At 32.9% G+C, this 21808-nt stretch overlaps 1 protein-coding gene and 1 long non-coding RNA gene across 4 annotated transcripts in view; one reads left to right on the top strand and one right to left on the bottom strand.

Annotated features, from left to right (window-relative positions):
- The first annotated feature begins 4582 nt into the window (after positions 1 to 4582).
- LOC145318278 (NUAK family SNF1-like kinase 2) overlaps positions 4583 to 21808 on the top strand; it is a 29324-nt gene continuing 12098 nt past the window's right edge. For 2 of the 3 annotated variants that reach the window (XR_013879288.1, XM_080159592.1), the window contains exons 1-6: positions 4583 to 4672; positions 12886 to 12951; positions 13744 to 13812; positions 18025 to 18093; positions 19289 to 19360; positions 21563 to 21646. Coding sequence is in view for 2 of the 3 variants with exons in the window: in XM_080159592.1 (XP_080015718.1) it covers positions 4637 to 4672; positions 12886 to 12951; positions 13744 to 13812; positions 18025 to 18093; positions 19289 to 19360; positions 21563 to 21646 (396 nt within the window). In the remaining variant the exon portion in view is untranslated. The remainder of the gene's footprint in view (positions 4673 to 12885; positions 12952 to 13743; positions 13813 to 18024; positions 18094 to 19288; positions 19361 to 21562; positions 21647 to 21808) is intronic. The other variant, XM_080159593.1, reaches the window with a different exon arrangement.
- On the bottom strand, positions 8548 to 9160 carry LOC145316561 (uncharacterized). Its single transcript, XR_013878569.1, has 3 exons — positions 9083 to 9160; positions 8845 to 8897; positions 8548 to 8672 (listed from the first exon to the last, which is right to left on the bottom strand). It is a non-coding gene; the product is annotated as an uncharacterized LOC145316561 (long non-coding RNA).

The raw sequence follows: 21808 nt of genomic DNA, 5'->3' as shown, positions 1-21808 counted from the left end.
AAAGGACTTAAGCGCAGCAATAAATTACATTAAATATCTTTAAGCGATTTTTGTTAAATAATTATAAATCCATCAATAGACAAGTTATCATCATTTTTTGTTAGTCACGCAGGAACGTGCATAATCATATACGTCCAAATTAATGAAAAGCGTCGCTTTCAAAATGTCAAGAATAATAGGATGTTTTTCAATACAATAAAATATCTATTAAAATTTAAAATATTTTAATAAGTATTATCTTTGGTACTTATTTGTAATATTCTTTAATATTTAAAAAAAAAAAATCTATGCATTAAAGAGAAAAATTTGCATGTTTATATGTTATAATAAACGAGAAAATACATATAGAAACTTAAAAATTATTATAACAAACCAAATAGAACCATATCAACCAGGGCTCGGTAGCCAGTATAAGCTGCAGGAATACAGACATTTTGTAACTTTAACAAGGATGACAGCATCCATAAGTAGCGAAGCTCAGAAATTATGAATGTATATTATGAAAATATTTACAATATACCAGTGTCATCCTATATATTTGATGAAATAGGGAAAACTTCAAAATCACGCAACCTTTAAATCACAAAAAATTAAAAATCTAGGAATCGATCTAGCACCACAATTTATAAACAAATCTTAATGAAACTTGATGGAAATATGTAGACTATTAGCATATTTAATCCCTGACAATTTCAGCCGCAAATCCTGAATAGAAATTGAGAAAACCTAAAAATCTAGGAATCGATCTAGCACCCCTATTAATAAAAAATCGTAATAAAACTTAAGGAAAATATGTAAAATGTAAATTTAACCAATCCCTGAAAATTTCAGCCCATTATCTTGAAAAGGAGTTGAGAAAATCAGATAAACATGAAAATGTAGGAATCGATCTAGCACCCCAAATGACAGACGGATGGACAAAACAATGTATAGATTAGATGGGCATATGTTATAAGAATCTTCACTAAAAATTTCAGCTGTCTATTTTTTATAGGAGCCGAGAAAATCACGTTTCCCCCACTTTGTCTCAGACGGACAGACGGACGGACAGACGGACAGACGGACGGACATTTCGAATTATAGAGTAGCTTCGCTACTAAAAACTACAGAGCCTAGATAGAAAATTTTAGAGAAATACATTTTTATTAGCGAAGCTATTCCATAATTAATTTTGGTACCTCTGTCCGGCTACTTGTCCTTCCGTAACGATTTCGATGAAATGCGATTTATTCAGCTGCTATTAAAGCTAGACCTTAATTATCATTGTACATTACAAATTCCCATCATTATGGGGCATATTTAAGTACAACATGAATATTAGTGTGACTGCTAAAGTGTACGTCTTCTTCACCTTTAATATCGTTGGCTTGTTAATGCTGCGCTAAATGTTAATGTATAATTGCCATGGTGCTTTTCCTCAATGTGCCTATCGAGCAGAGCCCCCCCCCCTTTTATAATAAATTGAAAATGATAAGGCAGGAGGAACCCTAACCCTAAAAAGCCACCCAGTGCCAAATACATATAACCGTACCTAACGTAACAAACAATTAGGCGAAAAACTATCCCCCTCATTTAAATTAAATCAAATATAAGGAGGGAGGCTTTCAGTGCTCGACTAAGCACTTGAGGGAAATTACCATTGTCATTATTAAATTTTATTTGTTGTTATATATAACTGTACCTAGTTCATATACTGTGATGTATTTAGCTGTATCATATATTATCCAAAATACATGTAGAAAATGTTAGTTTTCCAACACTTCTTTTAGGAAGCGAAGCTACTCTATAATTTCAGTGTGTTAGTTTAAAACGTTTTCGATAACACATGAATATTTCGGCTGCTATATAGGATAGATGTTTGAAATTTGACCTCCTCGGTTTCTCCAGACAAAAATATATTTCAGAACCTTAAAGCATTATTCATAATATCCAGAGCTGGATCTTTAAATCATTTTAGTGGTGAGCCAGATCGGGGCGAGCAGAATTTTAGCTAATCACAGCGCGGCATTTCATAAAATGCTGTGCTCTCATTGGTGGAAAGTTGTTTCACCTCGATCTGGCTCACCACTAAAATGATTTAAAGATCCAGCTCAGTTCTCTCACTTGTATTTATAAATGGACCAACAAAATCCTTTTGGGGAATAATCGCTATGGGTTACTATACCTTCAGGGCTCTTTGAAACCTACCTTCAAAGACCTATCCTAAAATAATTAGGTATTTTCTTTTTTCCAAGGTAAAATATTCCTTAGTTTTTTAGCTTTTGTCTGAGAGAAGGGTGGGGGAACACTTTTCTCTCTTCTAAAGGGGCAAAGCAACTAGTTGCATTTTAAAAGTGTAACTTCATGTCAGGTACCAAATAATCTAAGGACTAAAAAAAGGGCAATTTTTGATTTTCTTAAAAGTTATTTTCCATATTGTCTCGAAATTCCCAAAAATCATTCCTGGCAAAAAAATAAATATTTGCAGCTTTCATTAACTTCCCTTTGTTAAGCGGTCAGTTTGCTAGACCCTGCGTCTATTGTGTTTATATATTGTCGCTTAGTTTTTACATTTAATACCAAATAAATCATAAAGTAAGAGGGGGGGGGGGGGGTCGGGTTATAAGAGGGTTTACAACTAATTAGATGCTGTAGTAATAATTTTGTCGATCCGATTACTTTTGATAATTAAATCTATTAATTTGTGCTATGTCAAAAAAAATTTAGTGGGATGTGTGTAGCACCGTGTCTATCCACTGAGCGGTCAAACAGATAAAAAAGAGAAGGGAGACAGAGAGAGAAGAGAAGATATAGTTGAGGGAGGGAATAAGAAAGGGAGGGCTAGAGGACAATTATAAGGAAGTGAAAGCATTATTTTTGTGTTTTAAAACAAGGACAAAAACGTTAATATACATAACAAAGTTTGATTTAATAAAAAAAAACATTGCAGCAAACATTTTAATTTAAGACATAAATTGTTAAGATCCCTCGATTGGCCTGGTATCACCCTCCCAACCTCCAACCCCAATAATTTGTATTTAGAATCTACTTTTTTTAAAACTAAATTTAAGTGTTTTGAAATTATTTGAAAAAAATCAAACTTTTAAAATTATTTATAATTTTAGGGAAAATCTAATAAAAGATTAACTGGATAATGAACAATAAAAATTTTAATTTTACAAATATAAACATTTTAGAACACTGCTAGAGTGCTAAAGAACACTAAGACGGAAAGAAAGTGTCCGTGAAAGTTTAGTCTTGTCTGTATATTAACATAAATGTGAAAAAATTGTAAAAATATGTGATTTCTGATTATAGCTAACTTAATAACAAAGACAATTATGCCCTAGAGTAACACAGTCCTGCATTGCTAAGAAATATTTTTTTGGTACGCAAAAATAAAGAACAAGTAGTTTTGTAGTTTTTGTTAACTACTTTTTTTATCGCAATTAATAAACTGGTGATTTGGCACAATTGTGTTAAAATGATTTATTCATCTTATGGAAAAAAAATCAGACATGTATGTATATTAAGAAAAATACAAAACATTTAACGAACAAAAATCAAATACAAATAAAATATAATGATCAGTTAAAATAACATCATAAATAATCTCACAATGAGTTAAATAGGTAAAAATGATAAATATTCTAAGTTAATTATGATATTATAAGCAACATAATGTTATAAAGTAATAATAAAAAAGCATATTTCTAAAACAAGTTAGATTTAGATATGATAATTGTTAGATGATAAGAGTTAATATTTTTTTGCAGTTAAATTCATATTTTAACGTTTATTGATGTAGATATTTATCAACAGAGAAATGAAGTTTACTATTGTCACTTTCTACGCTATTTACATGATCCACATAGACAGATTTAATTTGATTTGGTGAAATTAAAGTAGCATAGATCTACACTAAAATTAAAACTCAAATATATATCATACACTTTTTAAAAATAAGTGTCTATTTTAGGAAGTATAAAAATACTTGTGCTTTGATTATCAAATCATATCAAAGAAGATACTATTTAATATGACCTCAACAAATGGTTTGTAATCTATTATTAATTTGCTATCTTCGCGTTTTGGCATCCTTGTTTTAGATTTAACTTTAGTTTGTATGTTTGTTTATGTAAGGATTTACAACCGTTTAATTAGAAGAAAACTTTTTGCTTATTGTGGGTTTCTGAAGAAAAAAAACGGTGAATCGTGTTGAAACGAGAACGATTTTAATTAATCCACGGCGAAGTATCACCATTAAAAAAAAACGTTATTTTGTCATTTATAAACAGTCTATTTTTTCATTTTGCACTTTTCTAATTACCAGAGCTAAGCTTAATTACGTTTATATTTTATTGTTTGTAAGTACGGCTTAACAGATAACTCTGTATATAATTAAACCTTGTAAAAGGGTTCCATTTAAATCTTGAACACTGAATTTTACATATCATCTTTGTTTTTAGCAAATTGGAACAAATGAACAGCATATTTTTGTTCGTACTTTTAAAATTATCATGTTTGTGTGTAACAAAGTCCAATTTAATTTGTATCTCTCTTTTCCCTTTTATAATATGGATGCCTGTTTGAGTCTAATTAAGTCAAAATTTACAGATTTAATGATGAAATGATAACAAATGTTTAAATATATGAAATGAACTTCCTAGAGAAAAAGTTGGAAATAATTCAGGTCAGATTTCTTCTGAGCAAAGCTGCTATTTACATTTATCTGTCCGAAAACTGTCTATCCACAAACCATATACTAACAGAAATGCTAAAGAAAAGACATAAACTACAGTTGAAGTTTTAATATTAATCAAAATACAACTCATATTACTCAAATGGAAAGAATTTCAAAATATAGTTTTCTAATAGAATGACAGTTTGACATCAAACTAACATTTGACAAATGTACACAAATTGTGTTTTTACTTTTTAAAAGGCTTTTAAATAATTAATTGTGTGTGTATGAGAGAGAAAGAGAAGAAAAAGAGAGAGAGAAAGAAAGAAAGAAAGAAAGAGAGAGAGAGATAGAGAGAGAGAGAGAGAGAGAGAGAAGAGAGAGAGAGAGAGAGAGAGAGAGAGAGAGAGAGAGAGAGAGAGAGAGAGAGAGAAAGAGAGAGGGAGAGAGAGATATGTTTAAGTGATTGTCAAAGTGTTACGTAAAAGACTAAATACTAGGGCCCTGGAGACTAAGGGCGAGCATACTTAATAGAGTTACATTTTGAAGTTAGTATTCTATTATTTTATATATATATAATTTTGTAGATCTTTCTACTGACGTGTAGTAATAGCAAGAACAAACAGCTAAATATTCTAATAAAGTGTATTAATTCAAGACAAGTTAAACATACAATAATAATATTAAATATAATAGCAAGTATTCACTTTTATGTTCGTGCCGAGTTGCAGAGCAATGTCTTGCTCCGAAACGGTTGACACAAGAACTCAAAGCTAAAATACAAAATACATACATTGCTCTCAAGTCAGGAAGAAAGGGACTATACATCACATTTCTCCCTGGCTTTAACATGAACATGGATTTCAAAACTGTAATATTTCAGATTGAATATAACAATATGTTTATTACATGTTAATTATCATATATATATTATAAGTAGCATTGAATGCTTATTAAATAGATAATAATTGATCTGGTATGACACCTGCCATATTTTTTATTTTATTTCCAGATCTTTAAACACTTCATATACATTTTTTTTATTATTTTGGTTCCTTAGAACTCTTTTGTGTTTTTTTTTATATATTCCTTTTTTCTTTATGTGTTTTTTTTTCTTTTTTAATATTTTTTTTAAAAAAAAACATCGATTAACATATAATCATTGAAAATGCATTGATTAACATATAATGCATTGATTAACATACAAAACATTGATTAACATATAACCATCAGATTTAAAACATGGCATTATAGAGCATTAATATAAAACATTAATTTTGAACCTTTTCGAGACTACTACTGCCTCAACAAATACTTAAACATTAACACATAAAATAAAACTATGAATTAACACACATAAAACTATAATTATTCATAATCATTGATCATAATATTCATTTTCTTTTGCCAAATTTTTCTTGATAATAGTAGTATCATTCATATCCATCAATCCATCATTATCCATCAATCCATCAATCATCTCACAAATGACATAACCATACCAATGCTACAACACCACAAACGATATAACCATACCAGTTGACCTTAGCTTAGTTATAAACTGGTTTCCACTTAGCAACTGTGATTTTCTCAAACAACACAACAGCCATTCACCTCCACCACAAGAAGCCTCCAATCTCTTCAAAAAAATTGGGATCGAATCCTTTCTAGCATCGACTCTAGCTACTTCCCAAAATTCACCCTTTCCTGATTCAAAATACGTTGCTGATCCTGCAGGTTAGCCAACCAAGCATCTAACTCAACCATTCTAGTAGCCAAACCTGCCAAATGTTTGAGGTCTCAGGTCAAAAATCAGAACTGCTGTTCACATTTATCATCCAGGAGATTATATCTATTGCATAGTCAGGCATGACTTAAGCCTAATAATGACAACCACAATAACTGCTATTAACATCTCTGTTAGAATCCAAAAATCGACATGTCATTCAAAATACAGAAACTGCCAATGATTTTCGTTATAACAATGATGCTACTGTCGACACTCCAACCAATGATAACGTTGAAAACAATGAACAGAAACAACAAACACAGAGAAAACTGCAGCCGAACAAAAGCAACCAAAACCTTCGCCATAGATTGATTTGAAATCTGATCTATTTCGTTTTTCAATACTAACTATCGACAAAAACACCAGCTATTGACAAGTAAGATATCCAACCTGGCAGTCAAATCTACAACAGCCACATCATCTTTAAGCCCCGCCTTCTTTAGAAAAGCTAAAGTTTCACTAACCAGCATTTTACTTTAACTGCCCACTGTATTAACAACTTACAAATATCCGTTTTATCAGTCATAAATATATTTAAGATACAATGCATGCTATTTTAAAATTCTGCACAACTTCACAATAGCTTCTAGCCCATGGTGTATATCTCTGTATATCATTATCTATCAACTAAATACTTCTCATTTTGACAACTGTAAAAACATCTCTTTGTAGCTACCTGACTCACTGTGCATTTATTTGCATCATCCTGACACACTGTGCACATCTGTTCAAAATAAATATCAACATAATTCGTTTAGCTCTTTGTATCTACCTGACTCACTGTGCATTTATTTACGTTATTCTGGCACACTGTGCACATCTGTTCAAAAATGTTACAATATCAACATATTTCGTTTAACTCAATGTTATTTCATTATCCTTGACATACAAATCCTCAATTTTCAAATTTACAAATCTTCAAAACTACTCTCCGACGTCTTATTATCCACAACTGTTGCTTAAATGCTTAAATTTAACACCTCCAAGTCTTCAAAACTTTTCAACAGTTATTATAAATCTAGCAATCTATAAATCTAAATTACTTTTCTTCTCCTTGGCAGCAGTTGGACTGTTGATTGAAGTACTTATAACAGGTTGAGAAAGGGTTGCAACAACAGTACCAACAGATTGACTTGCTTCAGTAGGATTATGATTATCACTATCACCAGTACCAACAGATTGACTTGCTTCAGTAGGATTATGATCATCACTATCACCAGTACTATCATTAGTTGCATATGATTTGCCACTACTGGTTGATTTAAGATTCTTCTTGCCAAGATCAGTAATAGTCTTCCCATATATAGAGATATCATATTCAAGCTCAAAGATAGCTTTATCAATCATTGTTTGCAAGTATTTAATCTGTAACATCATCAGCTCTCCTTTTACTTTCAACTCTCTTCTTCAGCTCTAGTACATCATGAGGAAACATATTCTGTTGCACAATAGACAGAATATTAGTAAATCCATAAACTCCAGCAGCTCCATACATTCCAAATATGTTGTCAATCCAGCACAGGCTTCCTTTGGAGTTTTGTGCAAGCACTCAGTTGTTAGCTTCAGGTACTTTTCATGATCACTAAATCTCCTTATAGTTGCCAGAGAATACAGGAACCTTGAACTTGATATCTACCTTCCTGGTGATACTCCAAGCTTCTTGACCGCATTATTGAGAGCAGTTTTAGCATCCTGTTTAGCTTCCTGTTTAGCTTCCTGTTTAGCATTCTGAACTTCAACAGACTTCACATCTAATCTATAAACAGATTCTCCAGCAGCAATAGCATGTTTTACAATATTACTGACCAAATCACTAAACAATCCTGTTTAGCTTCCTGTTTAGCATTCTGAACTTCAACAGACTTCACATCTAATCTATAAACAGATTCTCCAGCAGCAATAGCATGTTTCACAATATTACTGACCCAATCACTAAACAATCATAAATAACGCTCCTTTAATAAAATTCAACATATAATCGGTCATGTACCATAGTGTATCATGTACCAGCCTCCACTCTCTCTCCACCAACAATTCAACATATAATCGGTCAGAGCAAAGTGTATCATGTGCCAGCCTCCACTCTCTCTCACACCTTTTAACTATATCATAAAACAAAACAAATCACTCACCTACAAATAATACCAATGTCAACACAAAACAATGGCCAAATTCAAAACTAGATTTCAGTCACCACCAACTACTTCTCTTGCGGCCGATCTAAAACAAAATACAATCATTTTAGATGCCAAAACTTATTTAATACATATTTTATTTTCACTCAACAAAATAAAATAATTTCTTTAACATGTATTAGTATATATAACATTAATCAAATGTATATCAATATTGAACATCATTAAAAAGAAAATCTTAGCAAACTAAAACTCACCAACAGGTAATACTGTATCTCAACCACCATAACTACTCCTCTTTTCGACCAATCTAAAACATAATACAATTATTTTAGATGCCATACTTAAATGTTATCACTTAACAAATAAAATTTCAACATGTCTTCTTAAAAATGTATTAAGAAATATAATATTAATCAAATGTTTGTCAATAATCGAGCAACATAAAAATAATTCTTAATACAATATATTAGTCTAATACAGTAAAAAATTTACCTAATTATTCTATGAAATATCTGAATAATAACTTATATCATCCACAACTATTTTTATGTATTAGAATCTTGAAAGTTGAAGCACAACTAACTATTTTTCTCTATACCTGAGAGCACTTTCTTGCGCAGCTCAACTTTTGCGCATACAACGCCCAACTCCTGCTCATCATTGCAGCTACCTCTCTGCACCACCCCATCTTGCGCATACCAACTCCGAGAGACAGTGCAAACTTTCCTTGCCAAATTTTTGCCCACCCCCCTTCTCCATGAAGAGAGACAGCTCCACACAAATATCTAATGCATTATAACAATTTTGCTTCATGAAATTCTAAGCTTCATAAATAATTTTGCTGAATCAACATCACTAAATCGCAATATATACTATTCTATATCGAGTATCCTTAACAAAAAATTTAAGTTAAACAAAAACTTAAAAAAAACTTATTTTGATTCATCCAAAATTTAGCAACACATAATGTTCCAATTTCAAGTTTGAGTGCAATTTGATTGACCACCCTGTGTTATTAATATATTTGTTTTTTCTATAATCAAATTCGGTCCGCCCATCCATACGACCGTTCGTCCTTCCGTCACTCTGTACGTCAATCCTTTTAGCTTTTTTCGTTAATTAATACATGTCAGCATTGTCCTATCGCTTCCAAACTTTACATGATGATTTCTGCAGCAGGTAAGTACAATTTAGAAAACGTAGCAACACTATAATCATTTCTATGACGTCCATACTTCCATTTGTAAACATGTTGATTTGACCACAAATTTCTATATGATCTAATTATCCGATTGTTTTGATGTATATTGATTCCTGGGACAACAAAGTACAATACTTATGATTACAATGTCAAGCATCCAATCACCCTTCAGACAACCAACACTCTGAGATGCACAACCTTTTTCGAGAAATTTTAACTGTGCATGGTATTGAATTGCGTCTGTTTTGGCCCAAGGCATTCCCTCACTCTAACTATTTACTTCTAACTATTTACTTCATTTACTTCAAGTATCTGACATAGTAGCAGTGAGAACCATTTTTAACGTCTGTGCATGGTAACGAGTTTCACCGGTTTTGGCCAAAACATTTCCCCCACTTTAACTTTTTACGTCACACATCTCACATAGTAGCAGTAGGAACCATTTTTAACTTTGTTAGTTATGACTCAGTGTCAGACCGAGATTCAAACCTATCACCTACCCAACGACAAGTAGATGCCGGTTTACAAGCGAAGCCACTCTATAAGCAAGTTCATAAAATGTAAGTAAAACATCAATCTGTATCAATCAGTTCTTTTTTAACAAATTTACTTACAATTTTACATCGACTCTTATACACTTATTTTCTCAGTTTTGACACTATACAAGTGTTGATGTTCGTTTGTCCTACCATTCAATGCTTCGCTTTTGTTAATGTTGTCTTCCTTGTTTTTTACAAAGATTATTCAGTTCTGACACTATGCAAGTGTTGATGTTCGTTTGTCCTACCATTCAATACTTCGCTTTTATTAATGTTGTCTTCCTTGTTTATTACAAACAAATTTGCTTACAATTTTTGCATTGAATCTTATACGCGTATATTCTGATTATTTAATTTTGACACTACACAAGTGTTGATGTCCATTTGTCCTGCCATTCCATTGCTTCGTTTTTACGGATGCTGTCATCTTTGTTTTTATACATCATATCCTCATTACAATAAATATGAATATTAATATCCTTGGTTTATACATCATATTCGAAAACGTTTCAATTACAATAGAAGTCATATATAAGTCAAACTAAACTTGCAACATTTAACCACCAAGTCTAAACAACACATTTAGTATTAATCTATATTGCATCACCCATCATTGGATATAATGTACAATGGATAATATCCATTGTACACACATCAACAAGTTTTCTCTTCTCTCCATACAAATATTTTCAACAAACATCCATAAACATAGTACATGTCCAGGACGGCACATATCTTTCCCTGGACATTATGTTGGTGTCCTCCACCCACATGTTGTCCTTCACTAGACAGGATGGTGTCATGGTGTCCTTCAATGGACAGGATGATGACATGGTGTTCTTAACCATCACATATCTCTCCTTCACCAGGGGTTCGACCTGGTTCACCATCTCTCCATTCTTCAAGCATAACTGGTCCAGGAATTCGACCTGGTCCAGCATCACATGTCTCTCCTCCTCCAGAGGTTCGACCTGGTTCACCATCTCCTTGACTGTTACCTGGTCCTCTCCACCTATACACTCTCCCCCCCTAACCTGTTTGGCAACACCACCAAACTTTCTTGTTCAAGGAAACAAAATTTTTCATTAGCAATTGGAGCTTTGAAATCGTCCATAGAAAGTGATGGCAACACCACCAAACTTTCTTGTTCAAGGAAACAAAATTTTTCATTAGCAGTTCGAGCTTCAAAATCGTCCATACTGTTAGCTAATCCTGTAACCGCAGCACTGTTGGTATCAACATTATCCTTAATTTCCTGAACCTTCGTCTCCAGCGGCGCCCTTCGGTTAATCAGGTTATCCAGCTTATCCCTAAAGGACTGAATATCACCCTGCATCGAGGCCAGCAATTCGAGCATATACACCTCCTTCTCCACCGGGGACAACTTCCTGTAATAAGCAATGTCCACCTTCATGGCGTCCAAAAATTCCTGAACAAAACTAAAGCAAAGAAATAATACAATTAAAAGAAAATCTGAGCCGTAGATTCGTACTACACTACTGCGCCAAAATGACGTGTAGTAATAGCAAGAACAAACAGCTAAATATTCTAATAAAGTGTATTAATTCAAGACAAGTTAAACATACAATAATAATATTAAATATAATAGCAAGTATTCACTTTTATGTTCGTGCCGAGTTGCAGAGCAATGTCTTGCTCCGAAACGGTTGACACAAGAACTCAAAGCTAAAATACAAAATACATACATTGCTCTCAAGTCAGGAAGAAAGGGACTATACATCACACTACTGTCATTTATGTATATTGTAAGTCTTCGTATTAAAATTTAAAATATTTTTAACCTTTCTTCAATAAAAAAAATATTAGCTGCATTTGAAGATTTTTTTATTGTGAATAAAATTTTCCATTCCTTTGTTATATTTATGGCTACTTTATTTAACCATATTACGTTTATACTACGTTGTCATATTTCTCACATTTCTGCATACAATAAGACATCCAAGTGATGGGTATATTAATACATGTAAATCAAAAGAAACCTTCTTGGCTCTTTAAAGTTGTTTTAATTTTGTGTATTATGCTTCTACATTTTCTCGGTAGTTATCTATGGTAAATGTCATCAATTTTTAGATACGTAGCCATTCTATAAGTATCTGCTTCCCCGACTGACTCCAAGACTCACTTCCTCCAATTGAAATGCTTAATATCGTAGATTATAGGCTACTAGAGTGCTCTGAGAGTCAGGGTTATTAGAGTATAGGCTACTAGAGTGCTCTGAGAGTCAGGGTTATTAGAGTGTGTTAGTGTATTTAACATCTATCCAATTTTTATTATTCTCTTTTATGGAGGTGTAATAAAATATTTACTATTTACACCAAAACCCTTTCTTTAGATTATTGGCTTGTTATCTTTTTCACTAACTCTTTCTATAAGTACATATAATATATGGAATTATTTCTATAATAAATCAAATACATTTTATATTCACCTATGACCGTTTTTGTCTTCTCTTTTTATTATGTTCTATTAACATTTTCTCTCAAACTGCGTTTGCTGCGCCAACATATGGAAACTTATCATCCTTGTTTCCCTAGGTGGAGAATGAAATAAAGAGTTTGGTGAAGGATATGCAAACCTTGAGTGGTAGCAATTATAACGAGGTATAGTAAATGAATTAGGCAAATAAAGAATTACTATTTCGGTCATTAGAAGAAACTTTGTGTTATCTTTGTACGATGGATAATAGGTAATTTTTCTTTTCTAAAAAATTTCAAAATTTAAAGAATCCAATTATACGCTGGTATACTAGCAACTTTAAATTTACAGTTTGGCGCTGCAATAAATCAAATGCACTTCTCCTTGATAAAAAAAAATCATCGAATATTAAGATAGAGTTTTGAAAAAAAGAAACACACGACTGGCCCATTTCATCAGTTAATTCAGAAAGTTTTGTGACATTGATATAATGATACACATGTTCATTTATGTGCAATTTCAGATTTTTAGGAATTCAATACTATATCACACTTTGTTCCAATTTTTTTTAATTTAGATTTTCTTTTGATAAATAATGAACAATAGTTGGGATGCATATAACTGAACTTTTAAGAATACTAGTGTACTAGTGACTTCATTCATAGATTAAACATCCTAACTCACTCATAATTTTAAAATGAAGAAAAAAAAAGCTCGTAACTATTAAATCCTGTTCTGGTCCAATATAAAACTGTTGGACTAATTCATTTACGAGATGTCACCTTGCACAGTAGTTTATAGTTCTACATTCTAATCTTGTGTAAGATCCAAGTAAGACTAAAACCATTCCATGCACAATATCATCTAAATACTTTAGTATGAAGAACTGTGCCTAAAAAAAGATGAAAGCAAAAGTAAAGGACAAGTGAGTTGTAGAGTATCTGTTCTCCGCTAATTAAAATAATTTCTATTTATAGGATTATAAAGTTTCTGGCTGCATAGGAAAAGGGGGATTTGGCCGGATTATCAAAGTACAAAATAAAAAGGTATTTATATTTACACATAACAAAACTTAGTTACCAGCCTCAGGGACAGAGGGGATATTTGGACTGAAAATTGACTGAAATATGGCTTCATGGTGTTTTCAGAAAAGGTCATGAATAGAGGGATCAGGAACCAAAAAGCCTATTTCAAAATAACTTGCAACCAGCCCATATCTAAAAAAAATTCTAAAATTGGTTTCTTCATTGTTCTATGGGATAAGATAGTAGACGATAAATTAAAATACATCACCCATAATAATGGGATGGGAGACCAGATACGTGCACGCCGTCCATCCTGCACCGTGCATCAATGACCCTGGCAGCTACACCAGAAGAGCCCTACTGTGCTGGAAAGGTCCCAGGGTAGATGCCAGACTGAATTCTGGTCACTTCCCCCCAGTCCAGGGGGTTTGGGTGGGGCTAACAATCCCTCCCTAGAAAAAACCTGCTTATGTTCAACCCGCACAAAGTAAAAACCAATTTAACTTTGGGCTCGGGAACGAAGTAGAGGTTGGAAACAACAATATGATGTTTGGCTGGGAAACCACTAACGGACCAGTCAGGCGGATGATTCTGAATTCCCGCAGACCAGCAAAAATTTGCACCTGGAATGTTCGGACAATGTTTCAGTCAGGCCAGACAGAAAACATTTGCCGAGAAATGCTAAAAGCCAAGGTTGACATCCTGGCTATCACCGAATCAAGGTGGACAAACAATGGAGAGTTTAAACATCATTCTGGCTTGAAAATACTATACTCAGGTCATATGAATGAGGATCTAGGCCATAATCAAGGGGTGGCTCTTATGCTGACCAAGCAAGCAGAGCAGGCCATGATCAGTTGGCAACCCCATGGTCCTAGAATTATGGAGGCTTATTTCAAATCCTCAGTTAAAAACATCAAACTGAGAATTATAGTAGCATATGCTCCTACAGAACAAGCAAATACAGAGGTTAAAAACGAATTTTATGACCAGCTTGACTCTGTATTTAAAAATGGTCATAAAGAAAAGGATCTGACCATGCTCCTAGGAGATTTCAATGCTCAAGTGGGGAGTAATAATGAGAATTTAGAAGAAGTTATGGGCAGATATGGCCTAGGCTTAAGTAATGGCAAGGAAAATGACAATGGTGATAGACTTGTAAGTTTTTGTACTGAAAACAAACTTGTCATTGGTGGAACCATCTTTAAACACAAAAAGATTCATACTGCCACCTGGAGATCACCAGATCAAAGAACCTTTAACCAGATAGACCACATATGTATATCTAGACGCTTTAAAGGTTCTCTCCTTGATGTCAGGGTTGAAAGAGGACCTGATGTTAATTCAGACCATTATCTTCTATCTTCTAAAGTTCGGCTTAGATTTAAAAAACAGGACACAAAGCCTAACCCCAGGAAGAAATATAATTTAACAACCCTCCAAAACTCTGAAAAGTTGCAAGAGTTTAAGCTCACTCTAAAGAATAGATTTGAGTTGCTGACTCTTCAAGAGGAAGATGGAGTGGAAGATATTTGGCAAGGTATCAAAAAAGTTTATAATGATACCAGCCAAGAAAAATTAGGTTTCAAAAAGGCTAACCAAAAGCCGTGGATCACTCAAAGATCCATTGATCTCATGGATCAAAGAAGAGAGGTAAGACAAAAGACACTCTCTAGAAACTCTCCAGAAGATAAAGACCTGTATAAAAGGCTCAGCAGGGAAATCCAAAAAAGTGTCAGAATTGACAAAAAAGAACACTTGGAAAACCTTGCCTTGCAAGCAGAAAATGCTGCTAATCAAAATAGAATGAAAGATGTCTATGAGATTACTAAGAGCATTGCAGGCAAAGTACACAAATCAGGATCACACATCAGGGACAAGGATGGTTCACTCCTTAAAACTGATGAGGATATTCTAAATAGATGGGCAGAACATTTCACTGAACTGCTGAATCTTCCAGTTCCAGAGGAAGAAACTGAGATTCCACCCTCAGATGCACTTGACATTGACTGTCGAGCGCCAAATCTATTGGAAATCAAAGAGGCCATTAAAAGTTTGAAAAATAACAAGGCCGCAGGACCTGATAACATCCCAGCTGAGGTCATGAAAGCAGACCTAGACACATCTGCTGAGGCATTCCTACCTTTGATCACTAAGATATGGAATGATGAGTTATGCCCAGAGGACTGGAAAAATGGACATATCTCAATACTGGCCAAAAAAGGAGACTTGACCCAATGTGGAAACTACAGAGGGATAATGCTTCTCTCAGTACCTGGCCGTATCCTTAGTAAGATTCTTCTTAATAGAATAAAGAAGAAGGTTAATGAAAAGCTAAGACCTAATCAGGCTGGATTTAGACCAAACCGTTCCACTATTGATCAGATAACCTCTCTAAGAATCATCATAGAGCAATCCAAGGAATGGAACTCTGAGCTTTTTGTAAACTTTATTGACTACAAAAAAGCATTTGATTCTTTAGACAGGAAATCACTCTGGAAAATCTGCCGTCACTATGGCATTCCAGAAAAGATAATCAATATCATTAAAGCTATCTATCATAAAGGAGGTGGAAATGTTATGTATAAAGGTAAACTATCAACCTTTTTTGAGATTGTAACAGGTGTCAGACAAGGATGCCTTCTCTCTCCCTTCCTTTTCCTCCTTGCCATTGACTGGATCATGAAGAACTGTGAAAGCAATGATGGCATTCGCTGGCAGTTATTTGGCAATCCCAAATATTTGGGAGATCTGGACTTTGCTGATGATATTGCTTTGTTAACAAGCAATAGAAGTCAAATGCAAAGAAGGACTAACATGATAGCTGAAACTTCCAAGAAAGTTGGACTTGAAATAAATGTTCCAAAAACTAAAATACTCAGATTAAATGCAAACTCCCAAGAACCAATAACTATTGGAAACCAAATTCTTGAGGATGTTAACTGCTTTGAGTATCTTGGAAGTAAAATTGATGAAGCTGGAGGCACTTTGACAGATGTTAAAGCTAGAATTAACAAATCTAGAACAGCCTTTGCCAGCTTGAACAAAATTTGGAATTCCAACAACATCTCCATAAAGACCAAGTTAAGACTTTTCAAGTCAAATGTTCTGTCTGTTTTGCTGTATGGGGCCGAAACTTGGTTCCTAAACACAGCAGTGGTCTCCAAGCTTCAGACATATGTCAACAAATGTCTTAGGAGAATCCACAAGATCTTTTGGCCAAACAAGATCACAAATGCTGAGCTTTTAGAGCGCAGTGATATGTCAGACATCAAACTGACAATAAAACAGAGAAAATGGAGATGGTTGGGGCACACTCTCAGGAAAGGGCATGATGATTTAACCTATCAAGCCTTGACTTGGGACCCCTTCACAGGAAAAAGGAAACCAGGTAGACCAAAAACAACCTGGAGGAGGGAATTCCTTGAAGAACTGAGTAAAAAGAATTTTTCATCTTTCAGTGAAGCCTCTACTGAGGCCCAATTCAAAGATAAATGGAGAACCATTGTGCGTGGCCTATGCTCTAGAAAGAAGAGATAAATGGCGATGATGATGACCCATAATGATAAACAAAATTACCCCATTGATTATTGATTAAAAGTTAGTTAGTTTGTAACCAAGAAATAAAAATTCAATAAGGTTTTTAAGGCAACGATTAAGATAACTTGGTTGTAAACTTTGAGTACCTGTATTTTACTGTACCCTTCCTTTCCTGATGATTCTACTATACAAGTAATATTCTGAAAGTTTCCTAAACCCATATCTTCAAAGTAAAGCTAAAACACTAAGATCTCATGAACGGCTGGACATGTCGGTTTGAAAATACCCTTTTCCTGGAATTTGCCCAGGGCGGATTTGAAGCTATTTAGAGTACGGTGAAAATATTATTATTACATGCAAATAGTGACTTGTAGAGTAACTTTGATACTAAAAATTCATTGTAAGTCTTATATGATATTTGTTATATAGGTCAGCTGAATATTAGGTGCCGATTACGTACCTAGCACCCTCATGCTATCTCAATATTTATTACTAGCTAGAAAAGCTGCAAACTTCCAAAAAAAGTCAAAATTTGAAAAATTAAAATTTCGAATGTATAATAAGTCTGATATATGATGATATAGCTGAAATAGTGTTTGCAATAGTTGGTTATTTGCTGTACAACTTCGGAAAATAGGGAAGAAAGAAGGCAATCCATTTGCAGTTGAACTTTATCTACGTATGTTTTTACAGGGTAAAGCATTTGCTGCAAAAATTGTGGAAAAATCCAAGATATGGAAATGGAAACATTTACAAAAGAAAGTAAGTATATAAAAACCTTTAGCATAAGTGTAATTTATCTGGTCGGTCAAGATGATGTTGGGTTCGAGTCTGGACAACACTGCATCATTCTAGAGGGTTAAAATAATACACTATGAGGCTATATCAGGCCCTTGATTCACACATACAGCATGAATATTGAAGAGAGCAAACAAAAGAATACGATGTACTTAGAGACATTCCTGTGCGCACTTCTAATACTTATAATGAAGAAATGTAAATTTACGTCAACCAAGAATAGTTATTTCTCGCATCGTATTATAAACGGCTTTCCGCGGATATAGAAAGTACATATATGAGATTAAAACTAGTTTTTTTAGCCCCGAGGTGCCGGAGGCACCGGCTAAAAAAACTGGTTTTAATCTTATGATTGTACATTTCTATATTCGTAGAAAGCTGGATATAATACGATGCTAGACATAGTTTTTTCGTATGGATGAGAACCGGTTCCTATCCACCGGATTCGAATGAATACGAGAAAAGTTATTATAAAGTTTTATTTATCTTTTTAAACAACTTGTATACAGAATATGAATGCATGGATTTGTTCATTAAAGTTTTAAATTGGGTTTTTCATATCTTCAATTACAAATTAAATTTTTGATGTCATATAATTTTTATATTAATTTCCCATTCATCTATTTTTTGAATAATGATTCCTAAGACCACATTGTACAATGCAAGAAGCGAACCATCTCTATATTAAAGTTCCAAAAATGCAAGTATGTCTTAAATAGTATTACATTCAATTTTATTTTAACTTAATATAAAATATTAATGTATTTTCTGCTTATTAAGTTCTGACGCTCTACTATACAGGTGTTGATATTTGCTTGTCATTTCGTTTGATTACAGAGCTTCTCTTTTATGGATGTTGTCATACTTGTTTAATTCATAATAAGGAAAATGAAAAAACAAAACACAAAAGTCAAAGAGAATGATTTTATTATTTGATAATCAAAAATAAAGAAGATATTCCTACATATTTTGAAAAAATTATTTCATTCAAATATAAAGCAAATATTATTCAGAATTTCCTGGTTCCTTTAGCCCCTGCCCCCTTACATGAGAGAGTTGCAAAGTAGCTGAAAATAAGCTAAAAATATGACTTATTTTTTTGCAACTAATCGTCCTTGTTTCCTTACCAATATAATATAATATCTATTGAACTAATTAGGCCAAAGAAACTGATGATTTTCCCGATGAATGGTTTATTCTTTCAAAGCTAAATCATCCCAACATAGTACAGGTTCAATTATAATTCAAATGTACCATCTCTATAATTCAGCTTCTCCCGTACTATGTCTTTCTGACTGTCCTACGGGCAATAAGTATATATGTATGTATTACATAATAAAGTTCGTCAGTATTATGTTAGAAGTATGATATTTATGAATTTTGTTGGAAATCCTATTATATAGCAAAGTAATTTTTGGGCATAGTCCCTTTCGTGGCAACGCCTCCTAATATTTTCATATTTGTTTTCATAGGTTATTTTAGGTTAGGTTAAGTTGGGTTAGGTGATAGCTCCGCAGGGTTAGAGCCCCCCCCCCCCACAGGGGCTAAAAATAGGGGAAAAGCTAATTTAAAAATACGACGAAACGCCCCTTAAGAGGCGTTATTACGAAAGGGACTATACCCGAATATCAGTCTGAACCGATTGAGTTCTCCTTTTGAGTGAAGTTTCAAAGATTTTTCATTTTTAGATTTAAATCTTAGGATGGTTCTAGACTATTCTTATGCCGCAGTATAATACCTTAGATACTAGGGGCACAACCGCAAGTTGTTATACATTATAGAATCAATATTCTAAACTCTTTTCCTTGTATAATTTGTTATCTTACTCCCTTTACGTCTAATAAACACAAAACTTTTTGCACATAGGCTTTGTTCCAAGAAAAACTTTCGAGGAAAAGTTTAAATATACAAATTCATTTTTGTTCTTTTCCTCAACAAAGGAAGAGGGACCAGTTTTCAGAGAGTTAGATTGATTACTTATTTTAAGTATATTAGATTTTTCTTTCCTTACCCCATAACAAATCATCTAGTTTAACAGTCAATAAAAAGACTGTAATACATTTAGAATGCACACTAAATGGAATCTACGTAGGACCATCAGATAAAGAATAAAAAATTGAAATCAAGGGCCGACTTCACGCTATCAGAATCTTCAATTTATTCAATGTTTCAACTTGAATTAAAGTTGTATAACCATTAAGCTATATAAGTTGGAAAGAATTTTAATGTATATAATAGATTTGAAATCTGCATAAAATTTTAAGAATTTTTTTTTATAAAATTAGTTTTTTATATAATTCTTTATTTAAAAGAAGAAATACAATTTAATTTAATTAATTTTGACCAATAGGATAGGTGGATTGGAAGCTACCTGAGCTCTAATTGGTTGAATGATGTACGAAACTTAAGCTTCTCCAATCAGAGCGCAGATTGTTTTCAACCCACCAATCACAGATGAATTAGTTAACTTAAATTGTATTTGCGCTTTTAGATAAAGAATTATACAAAAAACGAATTTTATAAAAAAAAACTTAAAATTTCATGCAGATTTTAAATCTATTATATACATTAAAATTCTTTCCAACTTATATAGCTTAACTAGAGTTGGCTCGATATAATTATCTCCCTATTGGCTAGTTTTCTATATGCATAACTATTTCTCAATAAATCTATTTTCCTCACCCGGCATTACTATCTAAAAGAAAGTAAATATTTAATAATCTAAATGATTTTAAAAAGATTTTTTAAATTATATTTTTTCTTTACATTACCATCACCAAAGGGTTAATGATGATGATTACAATTTTAGTTTAATATTTGAACACACAAAGTGTCGCCACAATCGAATTCTTTTAAAACAGAGTTTTCTTACATTTATTATTTTATAAATTTAAATTTTCTTTTTTATGATTTTAAGTTAAATACATTGATATAAGGTAAATAGCAACATGAAATTAAAAAAAAGAATTTATTTTTAATAAAGTAAAATAATGGGTCTTATCGTTCTGGGCAATGAGAGTTTATTATGGATTATTGGAGCACTTGAGTTTTAAACAACTATTCCTTGGAAAACTTGAGCTCGTTTATAGACATTTATTTCCTATATAGATCTGACATGGATCTTGAAGCAATTAAGCAGGCCGTTTTGTACATGTTAAAAATTGGAAGATTTCATTAAATAAAAGTTATCGCAAATATACTTAGTAAATAACCATGTCCGTGCCTCTGCTACTACTTGATATGTCTACATTTAACAATATGGTTTACATAGTGTTCATAGATGCGTAGCTACTCTATAAGTATCATTGTTACTTTAGAATCCTTTTTGCATTTTTATGAAAATATGTGTGACTTTTAGGCAACCGTTTTCTTTTTTATTTCTTGTATGTCAAAAGTATGTAATGCAAAAAGATATATTTTATTTACTATTAAGGTATTTAACTTGTATCAGAATACTGAACATTTCTTGTTAATCCTGGAATATTTGCCTGGAATTCTTCTGTATCAGTATATTCAGGTAAAAAAGAATAAAAAATTTTTTAATCCCACAAAATAAGAAAGTTTTTTAAAAGCGAAGCTTTTCTATAATTAGGGTCGGTCCGTACGTACGTCCATCCGTCCGTCAGTCCGTAACGGATAGCTTTTTTCGCTAATTTAGGCATGTTAGAATTGTCCTATT

The sequence above is a fragment of the Acartia tonsa genome, chromosome 4 (genome assembly GCF_053477335.1).
Source record: "Acartia tonsa isolate MP-2025a chromosome 4, ASM5347733v1, whole genome shotgun sequence".
NCBI lineage: Eukaryota > Metazoa > Arthropoda > Copepoda > Calanoida > Acartiidae > Acartia > Acartia tonsa.
Note: the sequence above shows the minus strand (reverse complement) of the source record. Positions and strands in the feature narration are given on the sequence as shown.